General features: G+C 46.9%; 1 protein-coding gene across 1 annotated transcript; it reads left to right on the top strand.

Moving 5' to 3' along the window:
• The first annotated feature begins 233 nt into the window (after positions 1-233).
• Positions 234-10,766, top strand: LOC112075503 (protein CBFA2T2-like). Its single transcript, XM_024142496.2, has 4 exons — positions 234-458; positions 1,606-1,847; positions 2,556-2,645; positions 10,508-10,766. Exons 1-4 carry the CDS (start codon positions 317-319, stop codon positions 10,706-10,708), a joined length of 675 nt encoding a protein of 224 aa, XP_023998264.1. The 5' UTR covers positions 234-316; the 3' UTR covers positions 10,709-10,766.
• The last annotated feature ends 6 nt before the right edge of the window (positions 10,767-10,772 follow it).

Genomic DNA, 10,772 nt, shown 5'->3' with positions numbered 1-10,772 from the left:
TGAGGATAGTGTGTGTTTACGTGGGTTTGTAATTTGAGTGGCTGATTATGGAAACCAGACTGCAAACCTACTTCTACACATTAGCGTGTATGTGTACGTATATGCGTGAATGTGTGTGTGTACATACGTGCGCCTGTTTGAACACCTCGACCACAAAACATCTATGTCATGCACCTATTGACCCTGTCCCTCCTCTCTCTCTCTCTCTCTCTCTCTCTCTTCCTCCCCTATCTCTCCATCCCTTCTCTCTCCCTCCCTTCTTTCTCCCTCCCCTCTCTCCCCCTCCTCAGACAGTGGTGAGAAGAAGACCCCTGCCATGCCCGGCTCTCCTGTGGATGTCAAGACTCATTCCAGACCAGTCCCCAGACCAGTCCCCAGCAGCAGCAGCGCCACCATGCCGCCCCTGCCCTCCGTGAACCCCAGCGGACCCCGGCCAGCCTCCTTCTCCTCCACCACTCGTGAGTACCACAGATATTAGCACTCTTACCATAGAAATAGAATGACTGGAGCAGTCATCTCCATTCAATGAGGCCCTGGTGGGTGGCAGTTTACTCTGGGCACCTTATTCATCCAAGCTACTCAATACTGCTCCCAGCCATAAGAAGTTAAGACTCTTACCACCACTAGCTCCCCATAGAGGAGCGTCCTGGGTCTGCAGCCTCGTAATATCCATCATCCATAGATGAATTAGGGCAGTGTGGTAAACGATTTTGGAGTATTCTGATATATCTGAAAGGCTTCCTTTTTTGTCTGCTTTACTTTATGGCCATATATCAATAAAATGTATTTATAAAGCCCCCTTTGTTGTCACAAAGGCCTGTACAGTAACCCGGCCTAGATCAGATAGGTGTAAATAAGGATTCCATATGAAAGATCTGGTGATTCTATAATGAATGTGATATGTATTGTCCCTCTGTAGCATTTGCATCAGCCCATCCAATCGAAGCACTACCTCCCATGTCGGACCACATTTGATAAACCTTTTTGACCTCCTACGCCGACCTTGTCATGTTTTGTCTTTGATCATCATGTCTTGTCCCTGTGCTTCCCTCTGCTGGTCTTATTAGGTTCTTTCCCTCTTTCTCTCTCTCTCTCTCCTCCTCCCTCTCTCCCTCTCCCGCTCTCTCTCTCTATCGTTCCGTTCCTGCTCCCAGCTGTTTCTCATTCTCCTAACGACCTCATTTACTCTTTCACACCTGTCCCCTATTTTGCCCTCTGATTAGAGTCCCTATTTCTCCCTCTGTTTTCCGCTTCTGTCCTTGTCGGATTCTTGTTTGATGTTTGCTGTCCTGTGTCCTTGTTCCGCCCTGTCGTGTTTTTGCCTTCTTCAGATGCTGCGTGTGAGCAGGTGTCTWTGTCAGCTACGGCCTGTGCCTTCCTGAAGCGACCTGCAGTCKGTGGTCGCGTCTCCAGTCGTTCCTCTCTACTGACGAGAGGATTTCAGTTTCCTGTTTTGGATTTACCTTTGATATATCCAGGAGAATCATTGTTTGTTTGATACTGGAATAAAGACTCTGTTTCTATTACGTCGCTTTTGGGTCCTCATTCATCAGCATAACAGACCTCTCATTTGCTCCTCCCCGTCCCGCCTCTTCCCTCCCCCAGTGACCAATGGAATCCACCACTCCCCGCCCACCCTAAATGCTGTGCCCTCGCCGCCCCAGCGCTACAGCAATGGGCCTAGCTCCTCCTCTTCCTCCTCGCTGGCCAATCAGCAGCTCCCGGCCACATGCGGCGCCCGACAGCTCAGCAAGCTCAAACGCTTCCTGACGACGCTGCAGCAGTTCGGCAACGACATCTCGCCCGAGATCGGAGAGAGTGTCCGCAACCTGGTGCTGGCCCTCGTGGTGAGTGGTTGATAAAACGTTTTAGGAATGGATGGAAACTCCCGTAAAACATTGTCACTTATTCTGTATTGATATGTCAACATAGTTGCATTTGATTTGAGATGTGTTTCGATGATTGAAATTAGTTGAACTGAATTGAATGGAGTCAAATAAAATTGAAGTGATATATATGTAGAATGAAATATTTGAATATATGTATATGTTACTTTCAATACCAGTACAAATATCTGCCCAAAATAGAAAAGACAGTATGTGTTATTTATGTTGGGCTGGATTTTATTTCGTCAGATGTTTTCATTCAATGGAACATGACCGTATATTCAGTATATGTGGCCCAAATGGACACACTGTATTGGTTTTGACAGGCCCCATCTGCAACATATTGAGTCCTGTGCTGTAGATTATACCTACGTATCATCTGTTGCACATCATTCATCCATGAACAGGTTGATCAGCAGTTGAAAGGGAAACTGACTTTTGGTGCCATATAGTTATTTCTCTGGTCACTCAAAGGGATTCAAGTGATTCAAGTCTATCCTCTTGTCTGAGAGAATCTATTTGGACTGATCTACAAATGGACAGCTTGTGTGGCAGCTGCAATGTAGTTGATCTGAAGCACGCACAATGTCAAGCTCAGTGTTGGAGACAAATAAACTGAACCTTGAGAGGTGAATTGTGATTGGCTGATCTCTCCTCTATGTGTCCCAGAATTCAACAGTCACCATCGAGGAGTTCCACTCAAGGCTCCAGGAGGCCACCAACTTTCCCCTGAGGCCCTTCGTCATTCCCTTCCTCAAGGTAACACCTACCTCCTCTCTATCTCTCTGTTTCCCGTCTCTCTATTTCTCTGTTACTCTCTGTTATTTCCACTCTTTATTTGCCATCTCTATTTTCTCTCCCTCTCTCTTTTTTTCCTCTCGCTCTCTTTYCTTTCCTCTCTCTCTTTCTCTCTTTCTCACACTCTTTCTCCTCCTTCTATCTCTCTCTCTCACTCACACTCTTTCTCCTCCTATCTTTCTCTCTCTCTTTCTCCCCCCTTCTCTCTCACTCTTTCTGTCTCTCTCACTCTCCCTTCTCTCTCTCTCACACTCTTTCCCACCTCTCTCTCTTCCCCCTCTCTCTCTCGCTCTCTGTCTCCCCCTTCTCTGTCTCCCCCCTCTATCTTTCCTTCTCCCTGTGCTGTGAATATTCATAACTGAATCCAGGCCTGTGCTGCTACAGTGTTCCTCTTTGTCCTCCTCACAAGGCCTTTGATGTTTCGGAGGAGGTTTACAATGACTCAAGGACTGCGTATAATTAGTCATGAAATCAGGAGTGGGAAAAACCAGATGTTTGTATTGAAGGTAACAGCTAGAGTTCATCCCAAATGGCACCCTATTCCCTATAGAGTATACTATTTTTGACCGGGCCTCTATGGGAAGAAGTGCACTATATAGGGGATAGGGTGTTATTTGGGACGGATTCCTTTCATGAAGCGTAGAGGAGCTTCTGGCACAGAGGATTATAATTACAATTCTCTCAGAAATCTTTGGATGTCATTGTCTAGTATTTAATAAACCAATAATAACGCAAATATGCAAACAAATCATGAGAAACTGCAAGTAGATGGTAGCATAATTAGAATGGGGAAAACATTATTATAATCGCATTGAATATTTAACAGCCAGACGTTTGTCATACAAAAAGGAAATTGGAATCGGGGATTTAATTTATTGCCTTTCAGTCGTTCCCAATGTAACAATGCAGTTGTATGCGTTGACTTAACGAGCGACAGGGGTTGCGCAAGTTTTATTGGGCTTTTGAGTAACTTTGCAACATGGGGACCTGAAATAGTAGTATTTTTAAGAGCCACCCTCATGAGACCTGAACATAAATCTTCCAACCAGTCACATTTCTCGCTGTTATTGCTAGATTTTTCAGCCGGTGAAAATCTGCTATTTTTCCACGGGTTACCTCATCCCGAAACCACAGCTGTCTGAAAACATATCAGAGATGAATTTTCGTAATTTACGATGCTCCTCAACTTCTCTCTCCCTCTCCCTCTCCCTCTCCCTCTCCCTCTCTCTCTCTCTCTCCCTCCTTTCTCTCTCTCTCTCTCTCTCTCTCTCTCTCTTCTCTCTCTCTCTCTCTCTCTCTCTCTTCTCTCTCTCTCTCTCTCTCTCTCTCTCTCTCTCTTCTCTCTCTCTCTCTCTCTCTCTCTCTCTCTCTTCTCTATCTCTCTCTCTCTCTCTCTCCGTAGCACCATTATGGCAGAGAGAGAGAGAGGGCTCGGAAGTGTGAAACATGACTATAAATCATTCTCTTCTTTTATGGGGCCCTGTGTCGCATTAAATGAAGGCAGTCATTCAGGTTTTCCCGGCGTCGCCAATCTCGCGTCCGTCCAGCAGAAAAAGAGACCGGCGCTTAACTGACGGACAACATATGTGTCGAGAGGCCCTAGGTAGGGGTTGAGAGGCGGGTAAGGAAGGGGGTAAAGAGGGGGGTAAGGGTCTTAAGTGGAGAAGGGGGAATGAGGAAGTGCATGTAATTATAAGCACACTCGGGCCTGTTGTTCATTAAGGATGGAAAGAGAGAGGGAGGGAGGGGGATTCCTTTACTTCGTTCTGCCTCTGCTCATCACTTTTTCTCTCTTTCGCTTGTCCCTCTCTCTCTCTACCTCCTACCAGGGTGCCTGCATTCTGATAGTGGCCTGTGATGCTTGTCTTCCTCCTGCTTTCTCCTCTCTCTCTCTCTCTCTCTCTCTCATTTGACCTCTCTCATTCCACTCACCCTTGCTTCTACTACTACACACACACACAGACACACACAGGGCAATTTGCATAATTTTGTGGAATTAAATTGCTGCGTGTGTACAGTATATTTATGTGTACAGCATACAGATACAGAGCCTTTGAGTGGAAAATCTGTCAGACAGCGTGAGAGCTGCTGCTGCAGCATCTTGTGCTGCTTTAAAGACAACTGGGAACACTGAAAAATACGAGGTCAGATCACGACATCAGTGATCTTCAGTTTGGAATGTCAGAGCTCTAGAAAGAGGCCAGAGTTCCTGAGTTGGAAATACGAGTTGGATATACGAGTTGGATGACCGTTCAAAACTATTTTTCCCAGTCTGAGTTCGTTTTTATCCCAGTTTCCAGTTGTCTTGAACGCACTAACGTCRGAGATTTCCAAGTTCCCAGTTGTTTGAACGYGGCATCAAACGGCAACATTTTGAAAACATATAATTAATTGTTTGAAACCTGAATGTTTTAATACATAGGAGGCATGTCTTACCTTGCTTCAAAGTAGTCTATTAGATCTCCTCTCTTTCTACATCTCTAATGGATATTTTCATCTCTGTCACATGAAACTGCTCGCATGTGCAGTGCCTTTTGACAATGGTGTTTTCCCGCTATTTGCATTATGGAACAAACATTTGTGCGTAGCCTACTGCCTGGTGCACATTGCTGCACTTATAATGTGAAGAAAAAATAGTTTATCAACATTTTAAGCTAAACGTTCTGATCTGTTGCATCAGACTCATTGCTTTTTAATGTTTGTTTCATGTAGGCTAGGCCTACTGGTTGTATGAATCTGGGATCTATCGTCCCACAGCTGCCCCAGAGTCTGTTTGAAATAGGTTATTTCTTTCTCCACAAGCTGACCAATAGAATAGATAGCCTAAACTTTTCTACTATAGTAGATTGACATAGGCAAGTGATTTTGCTGTTCGTTACTAGTCTTGTTGGATGAGGAAAAGTAAATGTGGGCAGTCAAAAGTCCGGCGCCACATTTTCCTAAAGTAAACCCTGATCTGAAGTGAGGTTTGGGGTTTGGGGTTGTGGTTTGGGGTTTGGGGTTGTGGTTGTGGTTGTGGTTTAGGGTTGTGGTTTAGGGTTGTGGTTGTGGTTGTGGTTGTGGTTTGGGGTTGTGGTTTGCGGTTGTGGTTGTGGTTTGGGGTTGTGTGTTGGGGTTGTGGTTTGGGGTTGTGGTTGTGGTTGTGGTTTTAGGGTTGTGGTTGTGGTTGTGGTTGTGGTGTGTTGTGGTTTGGGTTTGCGGGTTTGTGGTTTGGGGTGTGGTTTGGCGGGTTGTGGTTGTGGTTGTGGTGTGGGTTTGGGGGTTGTGGTTTGGGGTTGTGGTTGGGGTTGTGGTTTGCGGGTTGTGGTTTGGGGTTGTGGTTTGCGGTTGTGGTTGTGGTTTGGGGTTGTGGTTTGGGTTGTGTTTGGGGTTGTGGTTTGGGGTTGTGGTTTGGGGTTGTGGTTGGGGGTTGTGGTTTGGGGTTGTGGTTTGGGGTTGTGGTTGTGTGTTTGCGGTTGTGGTTTGCGGTTGTGGTTGGGGGTTGTGGTTTGGGGTTGGGGGTTGTGGTTGTGGTTGTGGTTTGGGGTTGTGGTTTGCGGTTGGGGTTGGGGTTGTGGTTGTGGTTGGGGTTGTGGTTGGGGGTTGTGGTTTGGGGTTGTGGTTGGGGGTTGTGGTTTGGGGTTGTGGTTTAGGGTTGTGGTTAGGGTTGTGGTTGTGGTTTGCGGTTGTGGTTTGCAGTTTGGGTTGTGGTTGGGGTTGTGGTTGTGGTTGTGGTTTGGGGTTGTGGTTGGGGTTGTGGTTTAGGGTTGTGGTTTAGGGTTGTGGTTTGCGGTTGGGGTTGTGGTTGTGGTTGTGGTTTGGGGTTGTGGTTTGTGGTTGTGGTTTGCGGTTTGGGGTTGTGGTTGGGGTTGTGGTTGTGGTTGTGGTTTAGGGTTGTGGTTTAGGGTTGTGGTTGTGGTTTGCGGTTGGGTTGTGGTTTGCGGTTGGGTTGTGGTTGTGGTTGGGGTTGTGGTTGTGGTTGTGGTTTGGGGTGGTTGTCCGTCTCTACATAGTGATGAGTGATGGACTATGTGTTTGGGTTTTTCAGTGATTTAGTGAAAGCAACAGAAACAGTCAGGGTTCAGAAACAGTCAGGGTTCAGAAACAGTCAGGGTGCAGAAACGTCAGCACTGCAGAAACAGTCAGGGGCAGAACAGTCAGGGTGCAGAAACAGTCAGGGTGCAGAAACAGTCAGGGTTCAGAAACAGTCAGGGTTCAGAAACAGTCAGGGGGCAGAAACAGTCAGGGGGCAGAAACAGTCAGACTGCAGAAACAGTCAGGGGGCAGAAACAGTCAGACTGCAGAAACAGTCAGGTGCAGAAACAGTCAGGGGGCAGAAATAGTCAGGGGGCAGAAACAGTCAGGGTGCAAACAGTCAGGGTCAGAAACAGTCAGGGTGCAGAAACAGTCAGGGTGCAGAAACAGTCAGGGGGCAGAAACAGTCAGGGGCAGAAACAGTCAGGGGGCAGAAACAGTCAGACTGCAGAACAGTCAGGGGGCAGAAACAGTCAGACTGCAGAAACAGTCAGGGTGCAGAACCAGTCAGGGTGCAGAAACAGTCAGGGGGCAGAAACAGTCAGATGCAGAAACAGTCAGGGTGCAGAACAGTCAGTGTGCAGAAACAGTCAGGGTGCAGAAACAGTCAGGGGCAGAAACAGTCAGGGTGCAGAAACAGTCAGGGGCAGAAACAGTCAGACTGCAGAAACAGTCAGGGGGCAGAAACAGTCAGGGGGCAGAAACAGTCAGGGTGCAGAAACAGTCAGGGGGCAGAAACAGTCAGACTGCAGAAACAGTCAGGGGGCAGAACAGTCAAGGGGCAGAAACAGTCAGGGGGCAGAAACAGTCAGGGGGCAGAAACAGTTAGGGGGCTAACGCTATCAGGCGAGGGAGAGAGGGTATGTGAGTGTGTGTGCCAGTGTGTGTGCGAATGTGTGGGCACGTGTTTGTACACGTGTGAGAGAGAGTGTGTGTCTCTGTCCTCCAGGCGTCTCTCTCAAGGAGAGATCTGTTGTATGTCTCCTTCTGGGCCTCCTCAGTGACACACTTCTGTCTAGTGTCTCCGCCGTGTCGCCATGCCGTTTCCGTGACGTCTTGCGATATGTAAATAAGTCGTGGACGCGTTTCAGGATTTTCACGTGAAAACATCACTTTATGATATTTTGTGGGCATGTCAGTTGGATTTAATAGGACCTTTACTTTGCATTTGCACAAGATCAGTTCAGGGTATTGCATTTTTGTTCCTGTGGTGTGAACTTTTATTTATTTAACCTTTATTTAAGGCAAGTCAGTTAAGAACAAATTCTTATTTACAATGACGGCCTACCAAAAGGTCTCATGCGGGGACGGGGGCTGGGATGAAAAATACAAAATAAATTAAATAAAAATAAAGGACAAAACACACATCACGACAAGAGAGACAACACAACATTACATAAAGAGAGACTTAAGAAAACAACATTGCATGGCAGCAACACATGACAACACAGCATGGTAGCAGCACAACATGACAGCAGCACAAAACACGGTACAAGCATTATAGAGACAACAATACATCATGCAAAGCAGCCACAACTGTCAGTAAGTGTCCATGATTGAGTCTTTGAATGAAGAGATTGAGATAAAACTGTGTGTTTGTTGCAGCTCGTTCCAGTCGCTAGCTGCAGCGAACTGAAAAGACGAGCGACCCAGGGATGTGTGTACTTTGGGGACCTTTAACAGAATGTGACTATACGGAACGGATGTATGAGTGAGGAGGATGAGGGCTGCAGTAGATATCTCTTATAGGGGGGAGTGAGGCCTAAGAGGGTTTATAAATAAGCATCAACCAGTGGGTCTTGCGACGGGTATACAGAGATGACCAGTTTACAGAGGAGTATAGAGTGCAGTGATGTGTCCTATAAGTAGCATTGGTGGCAAATCTGATGGCCGATAGGTCAAGAACATCTAGCCGCTCGAGAGAACCCTCACCTGCCGATCTATAAATTACGTCTCCGTAATCTAGCATGGGTAGGATGGTCATCTGAATCAGGGTTAGTTTGGCAGCTGGGGTGAAAGTGGAGCGATTACGATAGAGGAAACCAAGTCTAGGTTTAACTTTAGCCTGCAGCTTTGATATGTGCTGAGAGAAGGACAGTGCACCGTCTAGCCATACTCCCAAGTACTTGTATGAGGTGACTACCTCAAGCTCTAAACCCTCAGAGGTAGTAATCACACCTGTGGGGAGAGGGGCATTCTTCTTACCAAACCACATGACCTTTGTTTTGGAGGTGTTCAGAACAAGGTTAAGGGTAGAGAAAGCTTGTTGGACACTAAGAAAGCTTTGTTGTAGAGCATTTAATAGAAAATCCGGGGAGGGGCCAGCTGAGTATAAGACTGTATCATCTGCATATAAATGGATGAGAGAGCTTCCTACTGCCTGAGCTATATTGTTGATGTAAATTGAGAAGAGCATTGGGCCGAGTATCGAGCCTTGGGGTACTCCCTTGGTGACAGGCAGTGGCTGAGACAGCAGATGTTCTGACATTATACACTGCACTCTGAGAGAGGTAGAAGACCCCTCAGAGACACCAATACTCCTTAGCCAGCTCACAAGAATGGAATGGTCTACCGTATCAAAAGCTTTGGGCAAGTCAATAAAAATAGCAGCAAAACATTGCTTGGAATCAAGGGCAATGGTGGCATCATTGAGGACATTTAAGGTTGCAGTGACACATCCATAACCTGAGCGGAAACCAGATTGCATACCCGAGAGAATATTATAGACATCAAGAAAGCCAGTCAGGTGATTATTTACAGTACAAGTTTTTCCAACACTTTTGATAAACAGGGCAAGATAGAAATAGGCCTATAACAGTTAGGATCATCTGATCTCCCCCTTTAAATAAAGGACGAATCGTGGCTGCATTCCAAGCAATGGGAGAAGAGACAGGTTAAAAAGGTCAGAGATAGGCTTGGTGATGACAGGAGCAGCAACCTTAAAGAAGAAAGGGTCTAAACCATCTGACCCAGATGGTTTTTTGGGGGTCAAGTTTAAGGAGCTCCTTTAGCCCCTTCGACTCAGTGACCGCCTGCAGGGAGAAACTTTGTAGCGGGGCAGGGGGGAAAGAGGGAGGAGTATCGGGGCTAGTCGCATTAGAAGGGGTGGGAGATGAGGAAATGTTGGACGGGTAAGGAGGCATGGCTGAGTCAAATAGGAATCCTGACTTAATGAAGTGGTGATTAAAGAGCTCAGCCATGTGCTTCTTGTCAGTAACAACCACATCATCAACTTTAAGGGACATGGGCAGCTGTGAGGAGGGTTTATTCCTCAGGTTTTTAATAGTTTTCCAGAACTTCTTGGGGTTAGACCCACAGAGAGAGAACGGCTCCTTAAACTTTGGCCGTCCTTGACAGCCGTGATAGCTGTAGTTGGATTGTGGAAGCTTTGATGAAACTGCATATGAAAACAAATCAGGGAAATACTGCTACTAGCTTCTACCTACTAGCTTCTCTCTGTCTTTCTTTCTCCTATTCCTCTGTTTCTCTATCTGTCTGTCTGTCTCTCTGTCGGTCTTTCTCCTATTCCTCTGTTTCTCTATCTGTCTGTCTGTCTCTCTGTCGGTCTTTCTCTCTCGTGGTTCTCTGTCTGTCTCTCTGTCTTTCTCTCTCATATTCCTCTGTTTATCTGTCTATCTGTCTCTCTCTGCCTTTCTCTCTCTCTCTGCCTCTCTCTCTCCATCTGTCTGTCTGTCTCACTCTCTCTTTTAGCTGTGTATTAATGCAACACCATGTTTCAAATTACACTCACMTCCCTCTCTCCTCCCCCTCTCCTCCCATCTCTCCACCGTCTCTCTTTCCCTCTCCAGGCCAACCTGCCCCTGCTGCAGAGGGAGTTGCTCCACTGTGCGCGTGCGGCCAAGCAGACCCCAGCCCAGTACCTATCCCAACACGAGCACCTCCTACTCAGCACCACTCTGGCCTCGCCCCCCGACTCCTCGGAACTGCTGCTGGAGCCCAGCGAGAGAGAGAGAAACGCGACCGTTAAGAGACACAGTCCTAACAGGTAGCTATGTTCAGTAGAGATACAGACCGTTAAGAGACACAGTCCTAACAGGTAGCTATGTTCAGTAG

The sequence above is a fragment of the Salvelinus sp. IW2-2015 genome, unplaced genomic scaffold (genome assembly GCF_002910315.2).
Source record: "Salvelinus sp. IW2-2015 unplaced genomic scaffold, ASM291031v2 Un_scaffold3204, whole genome shotgun sequence".
Taxonomy (NCBI): Eukaryota; Metazoa; Chordata; class Actinopteri; order Salmoniformes; family Salmonidae; genus Salvelinus; species Salvelinus sp. IW2-2015.
The sequence above is the reverse complement of the archived record's forward strand: the minus strand, read 5'-3'. Positions and strand labels throughout refer to the sequence as shown.